Source organism: Gambusia affinis, linkage group LG13 (assembly GCF_019740435.1).
Source record: "Gambusia affinis linkage group LG13, SWU_Gaff_1.0, whole genome shotgun sequence".
Taxonomy (NCBI): domain Eukaryota; kingdom Metazoa; phylum Chordata; class Actinopteri; order Cyprinodontiformes; family Poeciliidae; genus Gambusia; species Gambusia affinis.
The window spans coordinates 17,051,662-17,078,437 of record NC_057880.1 but is presented as its reverse complement, the minus strand read 5'-3'; the positions used below and the strand labels follow the sequence as shown (position 1 = coordinate 17,078,437).

Here is a 26,776-nt window from a genome sequence, read left to right as displayed (position 1 = left end):
TGATGAAGGGGAGCAAATGAAGTCAAGTGTGAAAAAAGGTTAGTTTATTTTTAGAATATAAAAAGTATGACTTGATTTTAAAAAACAAAACAAAAAAAAACATAAAACATTTAGAGCATAGACAATTTAGCAAAAACTAATATATACAGTGGTATGTTACATCGTTTGCAATTAGAACAAAGTCCATAAACAACTTTCTGCCCGGAGCAACAAATGGCTTCTCATACAGCAGTTCTGCCAACACAGATACAATCTCTGTTCATTTATGATAAGCAATATTTAGATAAAATTACTGACCCCCATACAGGGATCTTATTAAAACATAAAATGACTGCCTACCAGACTGAACCCTGACAGGACTCTGGGTCACATACAACATGCAAGACCTTATGGTCCTCTAACACACCAACTGTGTGTACGTTTCTTTAGGCTCTGTGGCAGGTTCGACATCGGCTGTGTTGCCATGTCTGCATCTTCTTCTTCTTCAGCCGCAATGTGAATGGACTTCTTGTGATTCGGTGATGAGGTGCTGCCGCGTATATTCCCAGATCAACAGGGCAGCGCTCACGTGGACATTGAGTGAGCGGATGATCCCTTGTTGAGGGATCTCCACACACACATCCAACATCTGGAGCAGATTGGCAGGAATACCTTCCCGCTCGTTGCTGTCAAAGGGAGATGGATGTTAAACGGTTTGACGTGGGAAAAAGTTTTAGTTCAACTCCAACAGGGTTTTGGTACTATTTTGAAAACAACAGTAAAAGGACATTCAAGAACCATGTTTCTAGTCTTAATTGTAATTCAAACTCTTCTAATAAACATGAAGTTTCAACAAAAACTTCTAAAATAATTTAATGCAATTACATTGCATGATGGCTGAATGATTGACTGTAGTGGAAACGCTCTGAAGTCCTCAAACTTGATAAGGCATTTTACAAAGCAGACCATTTACCTTGTTTTATTAGTCACCCTAAATAAAATCCAGTTCAACCAACTGCATTTAGAATCACAATTAAGAAACCGAGTCAATCTGTCCTATTAATACTTTCAAAAGCCAATATGTATTTATTATTCCTCTTCATAATGACACACCATTTGGTGTTGGTCAATCCCAGAAAACCCCAATAACACATGTTAAAGTTTGTAATTTTACAAAATCTTTAATTTTTTTTTTTTTTTTAATTCCCAGTCAAGCACACCTGTAGTAATCATTGAAATTAAAATTTAGCTTTTTATGAAGATGATTTATTAGTTTAATTCCGAGAGCAAAACAAACTGTAATAAAGCGAGAACGCTCGCTGCCCCATATCGGCCACGGAAAGTAAACATAAAAGGGCAATAAGTGCCTGGCCGTTTAATCTCGGCAGTCGGCCCCACAGCGAGGAAACACTTGGTGATGGGTTACATTCATCTGGAGGGCAAGTGGCTGAGACAATAGAGAGGCTGATGGGAAATTAGAGCCAATCCACGCGGTGCAGAGTAGAGCGCAGCTGTGAGAGCATTAAAGTGAGAGTTTACACATGAGGCCCTTAAGCCAACACCACAGCTTCCATGTTTGAACTGAAGAAAACAAACTGGCACGCCTAAAGGGCGGGGGATCTGTACTGTTCTTCTGCCTCATGAGTGCCACTATATGCCACTCATGTTCCAACTGTATGCAGCTGGTACATGAAAGAAAATCTGGTGACCAAACTAGTGGATGTAACAGATTATAGAAGTGAAAGACTCTTGTAATCATGCTCATTGTGTCATTTTGAGTAATTCCTATCCCTCGTTTCCCTCAGGAACAGCCAATTATAGACCAGCATGCCCCGACAGGTACACAAGGCGAAGGAGGGGAGCAAACTCCACGGGGGCGACAACTTAACGGGTGAGAGGACACTAAAACAGCCTTGTCAGCTCTCGGCTTCAGCACTAAGAGACCCACAAGGGCATGGAAGACAGAGACCGGTGGCTGCTTTGATGGAAAAAAACAGAACTCTGACCGCCTTTTTAAAATATAATGTTCTTAGTGCCTTCCTACCCCAGAAGTAGCAGAGTTTTTTCAGGGAACTTGAAGTCCTGGAGCTTCTGACTATTGGCAGTCTGCTCCACTCCGATAATACAGTAACCTTCGCTCTTCTTTAACTGGAGGAAATGAGTGAGCTCCACGGGCTTCACCTGAAAGAAAACAGAAGAATGTTGGAAATGAAATAAACCATCAAACTGTAAAGCATCTGCAGAATTTAAAAACGGCACAAAAGTTCAACACACAGCAAAACAAAAGCTGTTTGCACACAGATATGGACTACACTAAATCAGGATTCACACAGTGTAACAATCATTCAGAATGGCTATTACTTATGTATGTGTTATCTCCCTACTGGGATTTCCTCTTTATCTACACTAAGCTTTTCCAAAACATTCACACACCATGAACTTTGTTCTATTTTTTTTTTTTACATTTCATCGACAAACATTCTTTCATTTTATTACAATTCAGACCCCACTTACTCTACCAATACAACCCAATCCAACTAAGTGTAATTTCTACTCAGTTCACAACAACTGCTTTTAGAAAACTTTAGAGAACAACCCACATGATGAAAAACAGTCTTGAACATTCTGGGCTAAGAACAACATGCTTTATTTGGAGAAGGTGGCAGCAAAAAATTTGAAAGGCTTCAAAAGACCTAAAACTAGGGTGAAGGTTGACGCACCAGCAGCATAACCATAAACATACAGCCAGAGCTGCACTGTAATAGTTTACATTACAGGTAATTTACATGGTTAAGTCAAAGGCCAGATCTAAATCAAACTGAAAATGTGTTGCTAATTTTTAAAATTGTGCTTCATAGATGTGGGAGAGCTATTATTACTGTTGATGGGCACTGTACTTTAATCCTCAGCAAATGTTGCTAAGGCTAAATTCCACAATTCACCTCTAGCAAAGGAAGCCAAAGCTCAGCTGAAACGCTCAGAGACTGGAAGTGTTTGTCATTGAGATGGTGCAGACTGTCCAGAACCAGACCGCTCGCCCCAAATATCTCACATGTTCTGCAGAGACCTGGAACAACAACAGCAACAAGTCAAAAATTTTAAGTCCTGTTTCATGGAATTTCACTCAACATGATGGTGGCAGCATCATGCTGTGAGGAACATTTCAAAGGCTACAAAAGACTTGGGACTGGTGCAGAGGTTAGCCTTCTGGCAGGAGAGCGACCTGAAACATACAGCCAGAGCTCCACTAAAACAGTTTGGATGAAAAATACTCATGCATTAGAATGGCCCAGTCAAAGCCCAGACCCAATATAGTATGTGTGATAAGGTTTGAATAATTACATTTAGACACAAACCTCCTAAATTAGTGGGCTTGTCAATCAAGGAGGCCACCACCAGCAGGGTGCCGTGCTGTTTGCCCAGCCGAGCTGCCCGCTGAGCTGGAACCAGCTTCAGTTCGGCCTCCTGATCGTTGACCCCTGACCTCCAGGGTGTGATCTTCTTCTGCACCTCAGACCAGCGCTCCTCTTTATCCTGCTCACCTGGGAAATATGACATTACACACACACACAGTAAGGATAAGATGTGCTAGCCTCATGGATTAGTTACTCCAGCTGAGAGAAACATATCTGTACTTCGATCTTGCTGGACCCAATCTCCAGCCTGGAGCTGGCCCAACTCAGGAGCAGCATTCTTCAACGGGATTAACAGACTTTCAGGAAAGAATGTCAGCTTTTCAAACTTCCACAGTGGGATCCACTCATCGTCGGCTAACTCTGACAGACTGGGAAAAGTTTGAAATATGGTCTAAAAGACAAAAAAGGAAAACAGTTGATTTGTGTGACTGTGCTTCAGCAGACCTTATGTGTTCATAGAACAATGAACCCACCTCCATGCTGTAATCCCTGATGGGATGAAAGGCTCCGAAAAAGAAGTGTCCCTGAATCCTCAGCCAGTTCTTGTTGGCATTTCTTAGAGAAAAACAGCAAAAACCATCTTTGAATAAACTCATTATGTGCATTGAAACACGTTATTGCTGCAGCTGTTCGCATCTAACCCAGTGCTCTGCATGGCCTCAGCCTGGTTCAGACAGGCTGTCACCACAGAAGACAACCCTTTGAAAGCTTCCTCATCCTCTTTCTCTGCGAGGCTCCACACCTTCTTCAACGCTAGTAACGCATACAGGCGCACGCTGAAGTTGTGGTTGAAACACGACTGCAGGATGACGTCCAGAGCTCTACGCAGCTGCCCGACCTTTTAACAGAAACAGTGAAAAACAAAAGCTGACCATAAATATTCAGGAATGGCACTAGAATATAGAAAGCTAAAGAGAGTTACCTTATCCTTAACCTGTGGAATGATGACATTGAAGTGAACCAGGACAGACAGGAAGGTGCAGATGCTCGTCTTGGTCTTTTCATGATCCTGTGCAATACAACAGTAAAAATTATGGCTCTCTGATGTTTTACTTTTATTTGTTTAACCATATAAGTAGAAGATGAGCTCACAAAGTTGAAGCAGCTCCAAAATTTGTGAATATGATGCGGATACTTGACAAGAATAAGAATCATCATCCATTCAATCAGGTACTTCACTGAGGCCTGGTTGCTGCAAAATCCAGCTTCAAAGACGTGGTTCAACAGAGTGGCAACAAAATCCTGCAGGCACAAACTCAGGTTTTATTCTGGAATCTCTTCGTTTCAGAGAAACTGTCAGTAAACATCTTTTTAACTCACCTCTTTGAGTTTGGGAAGCAACAGCAACAGTGTTTGCCATGCTCTGTTTTTGATCCGATGCTGCAGGGAGTTACCATAGTAACGGACTTTGGACTTTGATATGAGACTGTCCTATGGAGAGAAATGGTGTGAACTGCATTGGCTGAATTAGTTCATGCATTTATGGTACAAATAAATCAGTAAAACTGCAATTTTAAATATTACAGAGCAAATACAAAAAGCTGATTTTATTTATTAAATGGAAAAAGTTATCTAAATTAACCTAGCCCTATGTACCTTCCTTTGCTAAATAACTAGTCACTGTGACTAACCCGAGCTGAGTTTAATTTTACTAGCATTTTGTATTTAATCTTTTTCTGACAGTGAAATGTGTCAAAAAGAAACAAGCATTACAAATCTGGAAATTTACCAATTCTTTTCAAAGCACTGTAGCAATTTTCTTGTAGCCATTTCTGGCTTATGGAAATCATAACCCATTTATCTTACTGCTTCTCTTTTCCAGTTTGGTGAAAAATGACTGCTAATTTTCTACTACAGGAAAGAAGGATGTCATGTATTACTAGTTCAGTGTTTTATGTCTAACTTAAAAAATTTTTTACTTACATTTATTTATTATCAAGAGTAGCAATTTGTGTAGCAGATGTTAGACTAGTTTTACTTTAAACTATATATATATATATATATATATATATATATATATATATATAGGTTCTTACAGAGCTCCTCTTAAACTTGTTTCCACCACAACACTATCTTAAAATAAAAAGTAAAACATTTTGGTAAACTGATTTGCATGCTGCATTGGTCCATTTTCCCATCCACCCAAAGTACAACTAGTACCTTTCTCAGCAGCTCCATCACTAATTCCTCCATGAATCTCTGATGCTGCTCAATAGAAGGATCCAGGCGGCTAAGAAATGTCAGCACCCATGTGCGGGGCAGTTGATCATCCCTGACATCACTGGGAAACAAAAGCAGCAAATCAGCAACAGTGACCTCTAGTGGTGATCTTGTTATCTCGCAGCATCTGGCGAATTATCAAGCCAGATGCTAGTTCTCCATAGAGGTAAGACGTTGCCTACCTTGTAACTGCAACATTAGCGGCACACTTTGCACCAAGTTGCTCTACATATATCTGGACGTCCAGGACGAGTCTTTGAAAAATGAAAAAAGTAACATTGTGAAAAGAACATTGAGGAACAAGAACAGAAGCCTAGGGAATGTTGCTTGGATTAACCGTTGATCTCTCCTGAACACTGGTCCATAAACACAGGCCTCAGTGACTATATCCAGGTGGTTAAAAACACTAGAGAACATAGCAGCAGCCTGATCTCTGATGGCTGGGTCATTGGGCAGCCAGGTCTGACAGCAGTGCTGAAGTAGCACACCGAAGACACCGCTCTTCGACTGAGACAGCTCCAATAAGTCTGAGAAAATCTAAACACAAACATTTAACACCATCATAGATTTGAAATTCGAACATAGAAAATGGAAAATATCGAGAGGGGAAAAGTTGCTTTGTCTCAGTGTGGATAACCTTTTTCAGTGCAGTCGTGAGAATCGGAGCCTGATCATGTGTCAGCTGCAGGAGTTTGTGCTGGAAGGCCATGGAGATGAAGCCCTTTAGTGCTGGCCAGAAGTCATGAGCATTTGTGCTAAGCCCCTGTACAAGCTCCCAACTCAGAGTGACCGCCTGCACACAGAGATTTTCCTGATCCTGCACCAACTGCAATCAGAAACACAGATTATGAGAATGAAGGTTAACAGCCTCAGAACTTCCTTAGTGTCATCATGTCCTTAAATTTCTCATTCTTGCTGGACTGACACTCACTTGTGGGAGCAGCGTGTTCATGAAGTTTAGCACGGGCAGCACAAGGTCACTGGGCAGCAGAGCCAGGGCCTCAATGCTGCAACTCAGAGCAGCTCCAAGGGTCTCGGATACTTGGGAAATTTCTACAGATGCTTTAATCCCTACAGTCCTAATCAGGAAGTTTAGACAAATCCACTGGTCCCGCAAGAAATTGGCAGCAATGCGTCCCCAGTCCTGTTGCAGGAGGCCTTGGGCTTCAAGGTCACTACCCCAAAAATATAAAAATTATTTAAAAAAATTGTAATTATGGCACCACAATACTGAATTTAGATTTTTTTTTTTCAGTTTAGTATGGAGTCTCCACAAACCTTGAACTACCTAATAGCTGTGGTTTCATCAAAGATTTATTAATGTTTCCAAGAGAAGACTGACACTGTGAGGAAGTCTTCAAAGTGCAGAAATAATCATTCATGGACTTCAGGGCAGAAGCAGTATCTGCTCTGATACTAATTCCCCCTTGCTGCAAGAGCTCACACACAGCAGCCAAAGAAGCCATACTGACAGCCTTGGACACCTGATTGGCCACAGATGGAACCTAAGACAAACACAAAACAGTCCTTGCTTAACTTTAGGGCAGCAAATCTGATGATGAGCGCATATATTTAAATGTATACCTGTTGGGTTGGCTCAAGCAAAACTGAAAGGCTGTACTTTATGAGTTTGGGGAAAGCAAACTGCTGGATATTCTTGTGGCAGTGAGACGAAGAGCTGCACATAACAACCAGCTGCCTCAGGACACACAGATACAGCTCGGCCCGTTCAACGTCAAAGAGCTGTCAAAGAATAAAGCATGTGCAGACATCTGAGTTCTTGAGCACTTCTTTGTAATTGGACAGTCATGTAGAATGCTTTTCTTCCTGATTACCTCCTGCAGCTCCCCACACAGCCTCCTCAGGATAAAATCCTGGACTGGGTCGACAAGTTTAAGAAAGGTTTGTTCAATGGCAAACATGACCTCATCCTCTGTGAAACAAACATAAGGCTTAATAAGTGCAAACCAAAATGTCTTCTTGTGTTTTACTCCCATTCATTATGAAGTTCCTATTGTATTTCTTTGACACATTTCTCAGTAAAATTTCCACCATTTTGATTTCTTTAGGTGTTTTTTCCTCAGTTCAGCTTCTTCAGCAATTTGGCTTACTAACTCAGCTTAGTACTCTACCATGTACAATGCCTATTTAAAAGAAATGCTAATTGTTCTTGGCGTAATTAGTCAAAAACTAAATCAATCAAAGCAGAAAAGGCTTACACTGGCAATTTCATTATGCTGGGTAGTAAAATGAACCCAGCATTACAGTAAGTCTAAATCTGTAAGAACTGAGGGTCGGGCACTTTCGAATTAAAAGTAAAACTGCTTGGTGTGTTTGTTTTTACAGGCAAAAAAGTGTCTTATGCTAACTTATTTTGGAAAATATTTATACACTTAGTTAAGGGGCCAGAATGAATGGTGCCTACTTTTTAGTGTTGGAGAATATTCCGAGAATATTTGTGATTTTTTTACCTGCCGTCACTCAAAGAGAAGTACTTTGGATTGCTAATAGGTTTTGTAAATCATGTAGTGCATTTTTACTTTCCAGCCCATCAAATAAATTGTTGGATTTTCTGGAACACTCAGAAAAAGACAGGAAAGAGCCTAGAAGTCTTCTTTCACTGAATTAAATCTATGTATAAATTGAATTTACTGTATTAAAGCCAAAATTTATAGGGGAAGATTTAAGGAGTTTCAACGCAAACCTTCCACTTCTTTTTGCTGACCACAAGGCTTCGTCCCAAGCTGCAGCAGTCTAAGCAGGAGCTGCAGACTCTTGTCACTCTTACGGACAGGCAGGTAGATATTGGTATAAACTCTGCTCAGGGTGTCCAGTAGCGGAGACAGCAGTGAACCCAAAATTTCACTGGTTTCTCCTCCCAGTCGCCTCCTCTCCATGTCCACACACAGCAGAAGGGCTCTTGCCAGCTTATCAGCCTCTCTAGTGTCAGGTAACTGTTCTGCCTGACCTGTGTGACAGAGAAACTGACTCTGATAAGAATCACATGCAAATACATCACATATAGATACAATTCTTCTCTGTATCTAAAACACTCCCACAACAGACTCACCTGTGCTTGCTGGAACACGAAGATAAGCAAGTACCTCTTGTTGAACATAGGCTCTTATGGTTTCTTTTTGTGTGGGATCATCGGTGAAATCGCCATCCAGAATTCTGGACTTGAAGCTGCATTCATGTTCCAATAACCAGATGCACAACTGTCCCAAGTACATGAAGTGATAATCAGTTGTTGCAACCTTTCTAATACAGTATTTGAATATACTTAAGTGCGCATGTGTATGTAAAGAGCAAACCTCATTCCATAACTCTGTCCCCCTACACAAAGACTCATCAGCACGAAAATGCATCAGGAAACTAAATATGTCATCTATAGTCACTTCACTCTGAAATCGAAAAAAAAAAAAAAAAAAAAAAGATTAAAACAACTTAAAACTTTGTTGGATTTTTCCAAGTACCCAATACAACTAGTACACATAATATGGAAAGCAGTGAAACTTGCTTGTGCATAATATTTATTAGCGCCAGCAAATCGTTACACTTGGTTTAAAATCACATTTTCTGATTTTTAACCATGTGTTTTCACAATTGACTTAAAATAATGACTTACTATGAAATAGTTACCAGGAGTGTAACAAATGAAAGTCATTTGTTTATTTTTTTCTGATAAGTTTTTGTTTCTAACGGCATCAGTTACTAAAATGTCAAAACAACTTCTACTTACCAAAAGTATTTCTTGCGATATTCATCTTAAACCATTTATTTTATTTTTTTAAAGTACGTTTCTCATACAACCATAATTATTTTAAGGATATTGCTTTTTATTTTTAACATTCTAGATCACCATTGTCATCTTACCACATCCATCAGAGAGAGGGCGCTCTTTAGTAAAAAACACTGTGCAGCTCCTCTTAGCAGAACCTGATGAGTGATCATGGTGCAGCGTAGCACCTCCCTAGAATGCCAGGCACAAATATTGTAAAATCAGCCTCATCGCCTAAAATAATGTGTCCAAAGATAACGCATCAATTACCGTAGAGCAGATAGGCCACTGATCTTCAGCAGAGGACTTGGAGGGAGATGTGAAAAAGCCTGACAGACAAAGAGGAGCGGTACGGCACACCAGTGCTTGGCGCTGAGCTGCTGAATCAGCTGAAACAAAACACAACCTGCAGAGCAAACACAACAGTTAGAAACAGATTATGAAATGTGATTCATGGATTTGGATTTGTTTTCCGGCTGCACCTCTGTCTTCCGATGGCAGGCTTGTGAAGAAGGTGACCAGGAAGACCTGGAGTTTAACCGCCAGCTCAGGACAGTCTCCTACACTCTGCCCTGGTGATCTACATTTGACAGAAGCTGAGTTAGATAAAACTAATATGAAACTAATGGCATAATCTCCTGAATTTGAAGAAAACAAAACAAATTTAAATCCTCACCTACAGAAGAGGGACGTTTCAGACAGAACATTTATGAAGGAACTCACGACAAACTACAAGAGCAATGCATCAAAAGAAGAATTTTAAAAGAAAGGAAAGAAAGAAAAGGAAACTATTTTTGTGACTTATGATTTGAATTGCTTTGCAGCAAATACACTGTGCACCTGAGAAAAGGCTGCTGCAAAGGCCGGCTGCTGAAGAACCTGCAGCTGAAGCAGATGGCACACTCCTTCTCTCATTAAGGATTTATTCTCACTGTGGAACATGCGCTGGTACACACACAGCAGCCAGGACGGGTGGAACAGGCCTGACCCTGCAGCACCGGTCAACAAACTCAGAGTTAATTCACTACAGTCTTGATGTATGCTAGTTGTTTTTAAAAACTTTCATAATTATGTCAATAGATTTCAGGTTTTTGTTTAGAACCTTCAAGAAAGCAACAAAAAATTATTGAGAAAACATTCCAAGTATTTATTATCTTTAGCTAATTAAGAATAGCGCACTTCTACCATTAGACAAAACTAGAATGAATAAAAAGATAAGTCATTTGTCCAAAGATGACACAGCATTCAAACAATTAAAACTTACCTTCACTATCATTCACTGTTGCTTGGATTAACGTGTCAATTCTGTTTAAAACTGGCCGAACAACATGAACCTGCAAAGAGGGGCACAGGAGGAGGCTGAGCATCGTTCATATTATAACGTCTCAAAAAGGGTGTGAGACAACAACTCCGCAGAACTTTCTACCTGATTCTCCTCCAGCGTTTCCATCACCAGAGTGTAATCCTCCCAGAACTCCCTCAGCGCTTTGCTTTTGCTGGGGGCCCATTTAAACAATGTCTCTCCTACAAAAAAAAATTTTTTTTAGCCAACTGCATACCATTCTGAAAGGTGAGAGTTCTCTGTGTTGCATCAATTATGTAGAAAAAAATATCGTCTGCTGAAAGGTGGATGTAGAAATAGAGAAAAAAGGCTGCCTGTTTTGCTGCCATTAGATATAAAAAAGTCAAGAATGCCACAAAAGGTACACTTGATTTTCTTGTGTTTTAAGGCCAGCCTGTTGCTTTTGCAAATAATTTCTCTATTCAAGTAAAATAGCTTATCTATGCAAGAAAAACATTTCTGCCACTTTTTAAAATGTAAACATTACTGCAGAATATTCCAACGGAATCTTCACCAGCTGAGTTTTAAATACACTGAAAAAAAATATCTTTACTCAACTGCAGAGGGGAAGCAAGAAAATTCTGCTTTCTCCACTGTTGCTATAGGTGATTTAATCAGTGAAAATGTTACATTTTCATTCTGATGCAATTACAAGATGGTACACCGAATCTGTATAGATTGTATGTAATGTGAGAATTTTATTATCCAAAATATTTTGTCCAAAATCAAAGCTAATTAGTTCAAACATTTAAACGAGGGATTAATAGTTGCAGTGCTACTTAGATTGCAATGTGATTCCTCCAGTCAGATTAATCAGTTTTATAAGTTAAAAGTCTTTCTCTTTTGCCTGCTTCCGGACTTTTTTGTCTATGATGTTTTGCGTGAGAAGCATGAAACAAATACTCCGCATAACTTGTCAGCATGTGATTTTGACAAAGTATGAAAAAAGCTGAATGGGTAAGATCGCTTTTGCACGGCACTCTGTATGTTACCATCCTGTGATGTAGAAGAACGGGAATCAAAACCCTCCTCTTCGGATAATGCTGCGCATCTTTTCAACAGGTACAGTGCCCTCTTGCGTGACACGCTGTCCCTGTGCGTCAGTCCGTCCTGACAAATCATCCAGAACTGAGGACGCAGACGTGGGTCGGCCTCGCCACACTCGGAGGAGGTGGCGATGTGAGATTTCAGGAGATGGTCTGACAGGACGGTCAAACACAGCAGGGTCCTCTCTGTGACCACCGGTGTTCGTTCCGTGGAGTGCCAGCTGCAAACATCATCCAGGATGCGCTTGAGAATGATGTTGGACCTCGCATCGCTGCAGCAACTGAGCGAAGTTAAAATTATCCTAACCATTATTTTGGGTACCAGATGATCGGGGAGTGATCTGACAGAGGACAGCGCGCAGTTTAAAGTGTGGAGTGTGAGTTCTTCATCCGCTGTAAGAAGAGGCATGAGAGCAGCCAGGACTTCAGCAGCAATCTGCACACTTAGAGTCCCCGGCGTAAGGAGCTCCTCCTCTGACATCCGCTGTAACGACGGCAGGATTGATGAAACCACTCTAGTCCGCACGTTTTCCCCGCACACAACCACGGAGACACGGAGCAATCTGCAGACAGTGGCTGTGCTGTCTCTGTAGCGCGTGTCATCTCTTGCTTCTGCTGAGAGTCTGCAAAGAAATGGCAGACATTTCGACCAAATGACCGACTCAATTTTGTCACGAATGCCACTTCTGTTTACACCTGTGAGTGGAGTCTGAACCGAATCTGAATCGGTCAGAAACGGTCCTAGAGCTTCGATAAGAGCAGTGAGCGCATCAACACGCTCCGTCTGCGGCCACGAATCCTCCGGCCAGCATAGAGATTCAAACAAAGTATCGTAATTAGGAGAGCTGCTCAGTACCGCCTGAATCAAAGTGGAAGACATTGTTTATGAGCTAGGCTGATACTGCCAAGCATGCAAAAGATACGACAACCGGCTTTTTAGCAGATAAATGGCACAGACTGCACGTTTTCCAATAAGAATGTAAACTTCCGTAAACGTAATCCAGAATTCTCGCGAGAGTAGAATGAAACACACGTTCGCGTAATTTTGCGGCTCACCAAATAAACAGGTTCATCTCTAAATTATGTAAACTGCTGATGTGTTCCTTGGTGCTTTAGTTGTACTAAAACATTAAAAAATGTTTAAGCTCGTGTTTTAACAATGTACTCAATTTTTTTTGTTCATGCCTGTATGAAATAATCTGTTCACTTTGATTATTGAAAAGCCCATGTATTTAACCTAGGACCTTCATCACAATAAAACACGCTGATGGACGTCTGCTAATTAGATTTTTTTTTTCTCAAAGCTAACCTAAGATTTAAAATTAGAATATTACATCAGACCATTAAAATAAACATTAAAGAAGAGAAATTTGAGCTTAATTATGAGTATGTTTAATGTCTGCATAGATGTTATTTTCAAAAGGTATTTTACAAGCGTGCGTCATCTGAACTCAATTCTAATTTTATAAATATGAAGATATGTGCATTTGTTAAATTCTTTTCTATGTGTCACATGCAGTTCAGATGTGTGATATATTAAATAATTTTGAAGATGTTGCCACATATGTGACGTTCTCTACATTTAGGATATTAAAATATTAAATAATCAAATATGTTGGATGTTGAAATGCGGAATTAAAAGGTTCTTTTTTCTATTTTCAACTGCAGAAAAAGTAACATGTGAAGCATTCAATAACTCTTGTCAAATAGTCGTCTGCTTTAAGGTAAAATATTGCTAGTGATTCAAGATGTTCACTTTTAACATTATGGCAATTTTGTACCAGCAGTCAATTGCTGTTCATGGATTTTACACATATATAGTTTGAGCCTGAAAGTGTACTGGCCTTGGGATTTGAATTTCTTTGTGAACTTACACCTACTGTCCAGTTGGAGGCAGTTTATGGAACGACAAGGATCATACAGTACAGCGTCAACATTTACTTTCAAACTACTGTCTGTAATGCAAGAAAAACTAGACATGCATCATAAAACAGAAATACAAAAATTCTTGAATAATTTCATACCATGAGTATTTTTTTATTTTTACTGGCATTTAAAAAAATTGTGTTTTTTTACAGTTTAACATTTAGAGTTTTTGCAAAGCAAGGCTGTTTTTAATAACAATTTGGCATTATGTAAATGTGTGTATGTTTCATGACAGAACATAAATCCAAGTGGCTCATATTAGCTAAAGACTTCACTTTGCACCAATAACCAAGGTTGTGACAAAATTGAGAGGGAAAACCAACAAAGGCTTTTTGTTCTGGGAGGAGTTACATAATACAAAAATGCTTTGGATCCATAAAAAAAAAAAAAAAAAAAAAATAAAATGGAAGAAAAAGTACTGGTTACAAAAATAGTGCTTCACCAATAGCACATTTGTCTTGCAATTATGGCAGACAGAAAATAGGATAGACTGGAGAAACTTTGGATTAAGGCACTGCCATCTGTGAAAGGTTAAATGTTGTACATTTGTAGATAGTGGTTAAAGACTGAATGAATGGAGACTGACAAAGATCTATGCAAGACAGCATATCATAAAAGATAAAAAAAAATACAAAAGTTCTACATCAAATTTGATTACAATATTAGAGTAAAAAAAGCAATGCGAGTGGGTTGTTAGTGTTAAATGTACAATTGCAATGGATGGATTTAAAAAAAACAAACATGAAATTCTACTCCATTTTAAGAAAGACTTAAGGAAATGTTCATATCGTGGTCTTTACAAAAGACAATAAAAAAAAAAAAATCCATGTCTTTAATAAATGATTTAAATGCATGTCAATAAAACAAGTGCAATATGTAAAAAATAATCATCATGAATAAATATGGGCGGCTTATTTGTTGAAATCTTGCTGTTTTAGTTTCCCGCCATTGGAATCACATCTTAACAGAATTTCCATATCTTGCCTCCAATATGAAATACAAATATCCCTCATGACACAAAACGCAGTCAGAATGCCTCAAGCTTCGCTGCTCTCTAAATGAAGGAACACCAAGTATATTACTCATGATCTCAGAGTATGAATTCCAGGAACTGTTCATCACTTAAAGTGTCCAGGGAGAGGCAGTTGGTCGACCTGTGGCCATAGAAGGAGGGTTTGGCTTGGCAGTGCAAATAGGGGTAATAACTGGGATCTACTGATGTCTTTGTGCCTGATGTGACGTCTGGGAGCCCAGAGGTGTAGTTGTGGGACGAAACAGATGGTAAGGCCATTCTAGCGGGTGCAGAGGGTGGACAAAGACGGACATCATCTAGGCTGTGGCGACTGGGGAAAGTCTGCGGCCTGGACTTCAGGATCGATGAGAAAGAAGAAAAAAAAAAAGTTAAATGAAGGAATTACAATCTAACACGAACTAAAGGCGTGTTGGGTTATAAAATTTCAGAGTGACTGATTTTTACCATTTTCTTGATGGGCAACAAAGTATCATGATCAGCATGTTGAGGCTGCCTTTTGTATTCTGTGGAGCCCATATTATTTAAATTGTCAATATTGATAATGATGAAAGTGGATCGAGTTTCAGAATAAAAGCCACTACTTTTACAAAGTGTGGAGGAAGACATGCACTTCTATGATACCTGGTGATTGAGTCTCTGCAGAGCGTCTTGCAAAATCCACAGACACTCCATCAAGGAGATCAGCCAGCTGGGACATTTCGCACCGCTCATCAACAAAAGCCCCCTCTGGAACACCAACACTGGTTTTGATCGCTAGAAAACAGCATACATTTTAAGCAGGCAAAATAATTTTTCACAATCATGAATCTAGAAAAAATAAGTTTTCAATTTAATATTAAGGTCTAATAGACATTAGAAAAATAATTCTAGAATACAACAATACAGTGCTTTGAAAATTCATTAGTCTGCATACATAATTCTGTCTTTGCTTTACTGTTGCAGTTAAACTTTTCAGGTCATTAAATTAACTTTTTTTTTATTAGAAGCAGTTCTCAAACGATAACCTAATTTACTAAAAAGGCCTAAAAGCCATCACAACCATCCTGGCCATGTGTGAAATTTAATGCTCCTTAAGCATAACTGGTTTTGCCAACTTTGAGATATATATCGGGTTGCTGTGTGGCTCCTAGATGAGGCATTAATGTACACTTGGAGAAATTTTGGAAGGCTAGTCTGGGAATTCATTCATCATTGTTCCAGGTTTCCTCTATTTAAGGTTAAAGGTTCTCACTGTGATTTTCTGATATCCCAAATCTTTAGCCTTAGACATCAATGACTTTCATCTGTTTTTGAATTTCAGCTTATTGGGATATGATGCGTTACATATTTTAGCCTAATTCAGACTAGTTCTACACTAGTGATTTCTTAGTTTGACAGGTCTGGCAGTAATCTGATATGGATGTGGCTAGTAGCATAGGATCAGAAATTGTGCTTAGTTATAATTAATTTATGATTTAAGCTTTCAACATAAGGCCAAATTAGACTAGATAGCTCCTCAACCCCACTTATAAAAGAAAAATAATCACTGAAAATTACATTTTAATTTAATAACGTTACCTTTGACTGCTATGAAAGATAACTGATTAGGACTGTAGGGAATTAGTATCATGTGACTAAGAGCAAAAACGGAAACAAAAAGAAACCACAAATTCTGTGAAAACCTTTTCAAGTATTTAATGCAAGAACAAATCCCACCTCCATCTTGTTGCTCTTCTCTTCGATTTTTACTGCCTACATCAGAGTCGGCGATAGAGGCGCTGTCCTGGCTGGTTGCTGAGCTCAAACATTTCTCCCTGTGTTGTAGACCGTCTTCCCCCATGGAGGTAATATCTGTGCTGATGCTGTGTTGGCGGGCGTCTGCTTCAATGCCTGAGCTGCCAGTGGAGCGTCGAGACAGACCAGGGCTGCTCTCACTGCCAGGCGGATCCAAATCCAGGTCGTCACTGATGTAGGACTCTCTGTAGCGCTTCTTCTCTAAAGATTAAGACAAGTGACATTGAAAGTTGTAAAGCCAAACATTTAATATGTGCTTAAGTTAGATAGACTCCTTTTTTCAGTGGAACGATTTTTATTAATGACAGATTTTATTACCAGGTCAGAGTGGTAAATTTTGTTTCATTGAGTGTCTTCTTAAACCTCCTGGTGTTGTTTGGCTGTACTCTCAATAAGAGGGACTGTAGAAGTTAGCTTGTGTGGTATTGGATGTTCATATTTAGGTATATTTGGTGTTTCAACTATTTAAATATAAATTTGACTTGGATACTCTAAGGGAGGTTTATTTATAGGTTGAGGGAAAGTCAGGAACTGGAAACAATGCTGTTAAATTGTCAAATAGAAGTGGGCACTGTATTTGTGTTCATAGTGTAGAGGTCCTAAGTACTGAGGTCTGTACAGCGGCTCTACCAAACAGCACTAATCCCACACTTTCTTCTCTTTACCTTTGCTTTCCTCCACCTGTCGCAGGTGTTTGAGGGCCGGCTGCAGGCTGAGGTAGACCTGGTGGCTGTTGCTCAGATGCAAGAGGAGGTGTCGAGAACGGAATGACGAGCCGGTGTAGTAAACCAGCTTCCTGGCTGATGGCAAGCCATCTGGCTGGATCTCAAATTTCTTACCCTAAACAAGACAATGTAAAATTAACTGTGAATGTCCATTAAATAATTATAAGGAGTCCTCTTACTCCCAAGAGGGAACAGAAATGAGAAAACAAGAAGCGTCCGTACCAGGAAAGTTAGACGGCCGACATTTGACCAAGGGAAGTCGTACAGCAGCTGTCGTATGTTGTTCACTTCCTATAGAGACAAAGCAGACATTTAATTAGCAGCCTTTTGAATGTGGAATCTGCTTTAATATCTTTTAGAACAAGTGATAATTAAGTCATTTTTTTTTTATTTTGGTGCCATCTGGACTTAAATAAGACCAAGAGATTCTCCAGATATCTCACGGTCTGTTGGCTTCAAAAATCAGTCAGGCCTGGTGGCTAATCGCTAATCCCTCCACCCCCACGCTAACGGCCCGTGATTGACAGATCAAACAACTGACAGGCACAGCAGGCGGCTATCTCTTAACGGATTACTTGGTGGCAATCCCACACATTCCTCTCACAGCTAGTCGGGGGGGGGGGGTTACTAGGACTACGGATACAAAGGAGAACATCTTTGAGCTAACACAGAATCGGTTTTTGTGTACACATACGGTGATGTACAAACTGTGCATTAATAACACGCACCTGATAAACCTGCATTCCTCGCAGGGTAAGACCAAGCAGCGCTGTTCCTTTCTCCTCCTTTTTGTCCTGAAGGAAAGAATGATGAGATGTCAGAGAGGCATCCGAGCTGCTCAGATAAGATAACTTTTTCACAGCCAAACCTCCCTCTTAGGTCATGGGGAGAAGCAGAGCTGATGCCAACAGAACATTTCAAACTGCAGTCTATTGTGCAATAAATTGATCAGGTTTCAAAATATGACTCAGTAGATAAGTTGCTTCAAATATGAAAGATGACATACTGGAAACACAATTGCTAATGTAACAGTATGAGCCATCAAATGAACACGATTACCCGAGTTAAACTTTCCTGGCAGTTGCTACAACATTCTGTTAAGATTCCATAATCCATGTATGTTCATAAAATTGTAAAAAAAAAAAAAAAAAAAAAAAAATAACTTTGATCATTGCAAAGAAAAAAAAAAAAAAAAAAAAAAAAATAAAATAAAAAAAATCGCAAGTACAATATAAGTCTGGACTGGATTATCTGGAAAACCTTTTTCCATACTTGTCTAGAATGACAAAAATCTAATTTCATCCTTCTCAAAACTCCATGGGCCACTTTAACTGAAACTTCAATCCAGTTGCCCAATAATTCAAAGAGTTACACCCATAAATCGGAAGGACTCCCTTTGAAGCACCATGATGAAGTGTCCTGACCTTTTGAAGCCTGTAAAATGTGACGGGGACATCTTCCAGTTGGCACGATTCTCTGATGAAGGAGAAAATAGCATCACGAGTGGACATGCCCCACAGCTCCTGGTGCACTTTGGGCCCATGACAGAGAAGGTACTTCACCCCACGTTTAGCTATGATCTTCAGAAGAAAGGTGGGACACACACAGCTGACATTTAGTGCCTTGCAAAAGTATTCAGACCTCTTGAGCTTCTTCAGACTTTGCCACAAACATCTTTGACCAAACAACCTAAATACAATCTGCTACACTTTGATTTTTATTTATTCAAAAGAATGGTGAGAATCATGTATCATTTTTCTTTCACTTTACAGTTTCGCAATGCATTTTGTGATAGTTTATCAAACATGGTAAAAAAAATGAAGGTGTTTGAAACTTCATTTTCTACAAGTAATCACTAAATTTTTTTTTAAATGTTTAAGGAGAAAATATCAATTTCATACACAGGTTTTTTTTGTGCTTTTCTGGCAGATGTTAGTACATACCCAGGGGGGAAAGTAGTCCTTAGGTTCAAAATAGGAGGTGACCTCCATGCCCTCCCTCTGCATCGGGCAGTCACTGAGGTCAGCCTGCAGAGCGTAACCTGCCAGCTGGAAGTACACCTCCTCCTGCTGACGACATTCAGAGCGCCGGACCCGCTCCCGCAGATCAGAGTAGTAGAGATGCCGCGCCTTTCTCTCACTGGTGCCAGGAAAACAAAAACAATCCCCCCAAAACAATTCAGATATCAGTTACAAAAATGACAAATGTTGATGGAAAATAGGGAAAAGAAAAAACGTCATGAGCAGAAGTGGAGGCAGTGCATGTTAGGACATACCAAAAAAGTCTTCCATTTTCAACATAGAATTGCACTTTAAGGAAGAGCAGTAAAGGGATTTGTCTCTTGAGTGTTCCCTGTGGGGGGAAAAAAAAGAAAAAAAGGGAAATATTGCACTAGGGTTGCATGTGTCACCAAATAAAAAAAACAGCTTTTATAATGCCTTGTCAAATATTTCCCATTTGGTTGGGTTCGAATCACAAATACTGGATGCCATTAGAATTAAAATAAAATGACAATAACAACCAGTGCATACTTGTGACACTGAAAAATGTGGTGTGCACCAGAGCAGCTTGTTCCATATGCTTGCTGCGTCCCCTGCATTGACTAATGGAAAACTTGTGGTTTTGTCTCACGTAAATTGCTTTATCATTAATAAAGATACATTCTCTGGAGATTACAAATAGTGACTCCGTCTCATTCTTCCACATCCTGTCAATCAAAGTAGACGGCTACATTTGGGTAAGCCTGCAGTTTTTTGACAAACTTTCCATTTTTAGATGATGTATTGAATGGTGCTTCATTAGATGTACCGAGCTTGTGTCATTTTATAGCCCAACTCTACTTCTCCGTATTGTTGTTCCAGGCATAACTGCTGTATTCCCTGATTTTCATAATGCTGCTGTTCTCTTAAACCTCTGGGGCTGTTAGCTGTTCATTTACAGACAGGTAAACTCTATCCACTCCAAATATATCTAGGTGATTCCTTGCACTTATTTAGGGGTATCAAAGTATGTAAATATAACCCATACTGCTTATATATATTTTTAAAATATATATTTTATTCCACATTGAAGTACTACTTTGTTCTGTGAAGTTTTGTGTTTGCAGTGTGACAAAAATGTGTAACATTCCAAGTCATATATAGACTTATGCAAAGCAACGACATGTCCTGCTTAACTGTCAGGTATAATTTAGTAAGTAGGCTAAACAAAAAAAGGGCAAAAAGAAAAATCATTAAAATTCACTGCAGGTGTTAGCTGCTTTACCTTTCCTGAATCTTGCCTCCACTCCTTGGAAAAGTACTTGGCAAGTTTCTCTTCCATGTCTAAAAATATGTGTTCATTGTCTAGGATGGAAATAGAAAAAAAACAATATCAAAGAAAAGGAGACAAAAAACAAAAATAATGACATGGGCTATAAAAATCTACTCCCACTCTAACTAGAGTCATTAGAGTGATAGAAGAGCAGCCTGATATGGCACATTCGAGATAATCTGCCCAGGAAGCTGCAAACACAGTGGTAATTTATGTGGTGTAGTCTTCTGCCAGATCTATGAGTCATGACTTGGACAATATTTTTTCTTTTTTTTTCGATTTTGTTCAACGGTGTGTAGCCAAAACACGCCCGTCAAGTTATTTCACAACTTGTTCATTTAACAACCCATCTCCTCATTTCCACTCTGACTCACTCAGACTCCCTTGCCTCATATTCCTCATCGAGGCCCTTTGTGTAACAGCTGAATGTGGCTGCCTGTGTCATGACAGATCCATCCCCAACTCCCACTCTCCTCTTCTCATCATCATCATCATCAACCCGTCCCTCCTCAGTGAAGCAGAGGAATGCAAGCGTGCATTCCAGGATTAATGAAGTTAATATTACAGGAATCCAGGCCCGAGTGATCGCTGAACCAACACCACAAAAACAAAAGGCTGTTTGTTGAAGTGGTGAGCCGAACATGATTAGCAGGGCATTTCCACACATTTGTAAAACAGGAACGCTGGAAAACAGAAAGTTCAGGACTTTGCTCTGCGGCTAAACTCGATTACGCTGTTACATTACGCAAACGTGGAGAGCAGAGTGGCATTTCTTGTTTGAGCAAAACGGTTAAATTGTGGACAAGTTGTTTCTAAAGTTACATAAACAATTGACAGTGGAGCAAACCATTGTCGCATAGTGTAAAGAGAAATAAAGCAGGCTGTTAATGGTCATGTCTTCTCAGGCTTTGAAATACCTTTGTAGGAGTTGAGTGTCAACAGGAAACTTACCTCTAACTACTGTGAGGCCAAAGAAGTGCATCTCTTTAATTCCAAGAAGCTCCGCAATACTGTTAAAAACATCCTGTCCGGTAGACTTCAACTGAAGTTGGTGAATAAGAAAAATAAAACGGAGAATTATGTGTTTACTACACATTCACACTGAACATATCACTGTGTAGACAGGGGCTGGTCATTGGTATCAAGGTAAGCCAAACTTTTAGAAGCTAAAAACTTTGTAATTGGTAAAAAAAATTTATACCATTCCCTAGGTTTTTAATGAGATGCATTAGAAAGTGCTGGGGTGACCACAATTTTCTCTTTCTGTAAGGAGTTCTGCCCCAACCCCCACCTATTGCTGAGCAAAGGCAGGAAAGTATAGAAGCTTAATAAGAAAACACAAAAATAATAATAATAAAAAAAAAGCTCTTGCACTTTCCCCATTGCGTACAAGCAAGTTAAATGAGGTTGTTTAGAAATATTTCTGGACACGCACACAAAAAATATGGCAGACTATAAACAACATGTCTGTACAATCGCAGACTGCAGGTTTAGAAAAATATACCAGTCTGTGCCATAAACATGTTTATATAAGAACAAAAATTATTATTACTATAATAATCCATAAAGTGTACCATTTCACTAGAAATATTTATAGCATTTCTTTGTTTTTAATAAACTTATTTAGATTGCGTTCATCACCGCTAGGTTATCCTGCAGTAATTTCTGATTTTATTAAAGCACAGCTTGCAATCTGTGCCACCTTTACTTTGTATTCTGTCCTGAGAGACTGTCAACAGTATGGTGGGTGTGGCTCTCCTGCAGTGTCAGGCCAGATTTGCTCCAAAGGGGTGGGAGGATTGAGATAGCTCTCCTCTTGCAAAACTGACTGTTTGTGAAAAAAAAAAATAACCTGGCTAATTAAAATGCCCAATATCTGCTTTTCATATATACTTTTTTAATCTAGAAATAAATCAGAACAGTTAATACAGGATGACATTGCAAGCAATGAGAATGTTAACTTAGTAAGTAAAGGTTTACTCATTTAACACCTTTCAGAGAAATAAAGCAATTACAAGAAATAAACTTAAATAACCAAGAACCATGAAATATATCCTTAAAGACACAAGATCACAGTTTTTAAATGGAACTGCAATTAGATTTTGATTTAAGGACGTGAAGCCTCAAGTTGAGTTATTGATATAGATGACAGGTACTGATTAAATTTAGGGTCTATTTATTTAATGCTTTTGCTGAAGTGTATACAGTAGGCTCAAATTATTTACTACACGTGATAAAAAAATAAATAAATAAAAAAGGATTTTCAATAATCAATGTTTTGTTTTAGAAGTTTTAGAATATATTGTAGCTTTAAAAATCAATTAGTACCTGTTTTTCTATTAAATGTATTACTTTGCAACAGGTTATCATGCCTTGAGAATATTATACCAGCCCACGCCTATCACTGTGATAAAACAAAACCATCAAAATATGGAGATTTAGATTGAAAGCTCCATTGAGCACTCACCCCGATAGTGACGTCCAGCTGGCTTTTGTTGGGAAGGAGAACACAAACGGTTCTCTCATGCTTGGTAGGTGTTGACATGTCTCATATGGGTCTGTGAAAAGTTCTGTCTGAAATTAACCGCTTCACAACTGTTTCCACTTCTCCTGGCTTTTGCTTTTTATGTGTTCAAGTCAAGTTCAGCCATGTTGCATCTAGTAAAAGAAAAGTACACAAATAGCATGATAATTAAAGAAGCAATAGAATAAAGAAAAATAAATAATGTGGTGCAGCTAAATTCAGAAAACGATCAACTCAAGTGTGATCTGATGTACTAATTTGGCATCACAAGTCATGTTCCATACTAATGTTGAAGCAGTTTTTGAATTGTCAAACAATAAACAAATTATCCAGTTTATGTTTTAGCTATAATCAAATTATTCCGCATATTTTACTTCTGCCACATGTAAAAGGCAGATGGAGGAAAACTGGAATATTGTGCGACGCTCTTTTAATATCCTGTATTACTGCTAGTCATTTATGAAATGATGTCCACAAAGAAAGAATCCTGATATTACTTTAATTTACTATGATTACTATGATTTTTCCCAAAAATCAATCAGTCTAAAATAATCCCCGACTAGGATATTTAATTATCCAACAAGCTTTTATTTATTTATTTTTTGTTAAATTTGGTAAAATGAATCCAATAAACTTGAATTTAACAATACTTAACAGTTTAAGAAATTTTGCTGTTAAGTAAAGACATGTGAATATCTTAGATTCCTTGCACAAGCTGCATTTTATCATGATAATAGTTTCTAGACTGGAAATATTGGAACAACTATGTTGATTGTGTTTGTAGTGTACCCAACATAAAATCTGAAGTGATAATTTCGTTCTTCCAACAACTAAGGTTCATATATTTTGCCTCGTGGGGGCCCAAAGCCCCACCTGGTACGTCTAAGAATCATTTAATCAGGTTAATTACTGCTGTGCCCTGACTCTGATTCTCTTAATCCCCACCCTGACCAAAAAAAATGAAGCAAAAACAGAACAGGGACCTGAAGGGAAAAAAAGAAAACACACAACTTCCAAAACTAATGCTTCCTCTTGTGTAAAGATCTATAGATAGCCGCAGTTAATTAAGTTGTATTTATTTATTTATGTCTGTTTGACACCGAGAGACCTCAGGAATTGAGTTTACAGGAAGATACAAGATAAGATTAATCTACAGGAGAAAAAAGGAAACATTAAGAAGAGGTGTTGCCAGTGAGAATAACAAGTTGCGTGAACTACCAGAGCAAGTTTTCTTGGCTTTTAGGGTCCAACTGAATATGATTTAGGAACAAGTTCAAACAAGACCTTGCTGATGACTGGGTGTCGACACAAACAGACATTAAAACAAACCTGAAATTCCAGTAGCATGAACTCAAGGAAGTCGTACTGAACTTTAAATTAACATTGAAAAAAAAAATAAGCCAAAGTTGCAACACTAAGTTTATTTCCACACTGGAAATCAACTTTAAAATACTTTTTTTTTTGTTTTACTTTAGGTAAGATTACTCTAAACTAAACATTCAGATCTGCTACTTGAACCGACTCAACATTTAAAAGAAGGTCGAGAGGTTTCTTCAGGAAGGTACCAGCTGTAGGAAATTATGTTTTTAAGTTGCAAAAAAAGGAGAAAGAAATAAAAATATGATATGAACATAGACCACATTTATATATTGGATTGTATGTCTGAAAAAAGAGTAAACCTTTGCCGTTACTGCATTTAGCTGCAAAATAAGTAATAAGCAAATAAAAGTCCAAACTGCTCAGATGGCATCACATGAGAACTGCCATCTGTATGCTTTAATTCCCCTCCAAGACTGGTATAATCCTGACCTCTGAGCACAGTGCTCCTGGCCCGGGAAAAAAAACAACATCGCTTTTCTGCAATGTGCAACCTCTCTCAGGTTTGAGGAATACTTCACTAGAACCCTTAAAAACCCGACTAGGAAATATAAAAGGGAGCATTAGCATAAACAGGGGAACACCATGTACATTCATCCCACTTTAAAACAATAGAGTGAGCCAGATTTTCAGCTTGAGGGGAGCGCGTTGGCATATGAGTCCTGACAGGCGTTAAGAGTTTACAGCTTTGCAATATAGATTGTACTGAATGTACAAATTTTAATATTTTAATATTGTGTTTTATTTAAGGAAATGGCTACTTGTAGGCAACTGACGCAACATCCCTAAAAGTTTCTACCAAAGTTATTTACTCGTTTTACTAGTTAAATCACGAATCAAAAATCTGGAAGGGAAAAAAACCCAACATTCTGCTCGTTTCTATTTTATAAAAAAAGTTCGGTTACTCAGATACTGCAACAAATGTAGTGCAAATAGTTTAACGAATAACTTACTCTTACAGAAATTACTGCCAGAGGCGAAGGAGCCCAGTTGTCCACTTGCAGGTATTTTCACGGCTTGATAAAAACGTTTTTAATCAAAGAATGATGAGCAAAAAAACTACAACAGTTGTACTTCTTAAATGTTGTACTCCACCTTGCATGTGTATGCCTGCGTTTAACCACCCTGAAACCCAAACGTTTGAGCGACACCATCTGGGATTTTTTATGGGGGTGTTGAATGGTTCTTTCAAAAACTTTTCTTCGCGGATGTTGCGATTTAAAGCTCCCTTTTTAATACATTTTCGGTTAAAGTAGTTCATAAGAGAAAAACCAACATGTTAATTAATGGACAAGGTTCAACCCATTAATATTTGAAAGAAGCAGTTTTTCCTCCCCCCAACTTGGGTGGTTTGTGAGCTGTGCTAATTAGAGGCCCAGGCTCTAGTCTACAGGATCAGTAGGGGCATGTGTTATGCAATTAATTTGAGTTAGGCTATTATTAAAACATTTAAGAGAAGGAATGTGCTGAGTAAAATCCACTTCATACCGTCAAAATTCATCACGAAATAAGTAAACAATATGACCAAAAAAACTTTAGCCAGGATTTCATCCGATCAGATCTAATTTAGTAAATACTGCCACCTTCAGGATAATTTGCGTCATTGCAAATGCAGGGAAACAATACAAGACCTGACATTCTTCTAGTTTTGCTCGTTATTGCATAATTAGCAGCACAAACGTCAGCTGCTGATAAACATGGGGTCTGCAACTTTTACGATCCATAAAGCTATGTTTGCCCACAGTTCAGCTAAATACAACTCACTTATACGTGAGCTTTATTTAAAAAATACACGACAGTACGTTTGACAGCAGTTTAATTCTATTCCTGGTTTTAAAAGAAAAACACAAGACTTGCAATACGCTGACTAATATTTCCTTCTATAGGATGTTAAAATGTGTGAAAAAAGATAGTGTCAACCTAATGTCAGGAGAAAATAGATGTAAAAATATTATTTGTACTTTTGGTGTCCTTTTCAATTCAATTGTATGACACAAATGGAGACATGCAGGGATTTCATCAGAGATGCAGACATGAGGAGCTTGATAAATATAGAGGAGTTGTAGAAATCCTCAGTTCAGATAAAGAAACATTTAACAGGACATGGGCTAGTTGAGCATGCCACAGATTCTGGCTCTACAGAGGAGAAAAAGATACTAGTTTGTTACTAGCCATGTTGGGACCAAACAAAAATGTGGATGTTGCTACGCTCAGAGGAGACAAAACACTAAACATTTTGACTGGCGTGAAAAAAAAAAGCTGTGACAGAAAACCAACACTGTAAGCCATACGTGACACACACTCACGCACAAATGCACTAAG

The 26,776-nt window shown here is 38.7% G+C and overlaps 2 protein-coding genes across 4 annotated transcripts; both read right to left on the bottom strand.

Annotated features, from left to right (window-relative positions):
* Positions 1–26: 26 nt before the first annotated feature.
* Positions 27–13,721, bottom strand: tarbp1 (TAR (HIV-1) RNA binding protein 1). Of its 2 annotated transcripts, none has more exons than XM_044136250.1 (29): positions 11,731–13,721; positions 10,823–10,920; positions 10,661–10,730; positions 10,237–10,385; positions 10,073–10,125; positions 9,879–9,976; positions 9,667–9,802; positions 9,492–9,588; positions 8,930–9,019; positions 8,686–8,833; positions 8,320–8,583; positions 7,451–7,548; positions 7,200–7,358; positions 6,894–7,120; positions 6,547–6,790; positions 6,253–6,441; positions 5,953–6,152; positions 5,798–5,869; positions 5,556–5,676; positions 4,716–4,826; positions 4,488–4,637; positions 4,318–4,404; positions 4,037–4,233; positions 3,869–3,950; positions 3,615–3,786; positions 3,336–3,521; positions 2,922–3,046; positions 2,024–2,160; positions 27–665 (listed from the first exon to the last, which is right to left on the bottom strand). In XM_044136250.1, exons 1-29 carry the CDS (start codon positions 12,662–12,664, stop codon positions 485–487), a joined length of 4,875 nt encoding a protein of 1,624 aa, XP_043992185.1. In that variant the 5' UTR covers positions 12,665–13,721; the 3' UTR covers positions 27–484. The 2 variants fall into 2 exon arrangements, with proteins under 2 accessions (XP_043992185.1, XP_043992186.1); XM_044136251.1 differs by having other exon boundaries at positions 4,330–4,404.
* Positions 13,722–13,849: 128 nt separating this feature from the next.
* Positions 13,850–25,597, bottom strand: zgc:172136 (uncharacterized protein LOC566376 homolog). 2 transcript variants are annotated; one of them, XM_044136253.1, is made up of 14 exons: positions 25,408–25,597; positions 23,021–23,211; positions 21,505–21,595; positions 20,506–20,585; positions 19,517–19,593; positions 19,185–19,380; positions 18,666–18,821; positions 17,970–18,035; positions 17,464–17,532; positions 17,182–17,356; positions 16,439–16,717; positions 15,365–15,496; positions 15,188–15,246; positions 13,850–15,076 (listed from the first exon to the last, which is right to left on the bottom strand). In XM_044136253.1, the coding sequence occupies exons 2-14, from the start codon at positions 23,096–23,098 to the stop codon at positions 14,801–14,803; spliced, it is 1,734 nt and encodes a 577-aa protein (XP_043992188.1). In that variant the 5' UTR covers positions 23,099–23,211; positions 25,408–25,597; the 3' UTR covers positions 13,850–14,800. The 2 variants fall into 2 exon arrangements, with proteins under 2 accessions (XP_043992188.1, XP_043992189.1); XM_044136254.1 differs by having other exon boundaries at positions 25,414–25,597.
* Positions 25,598–26,776: the final 1,179 nt, after the last annotated feature.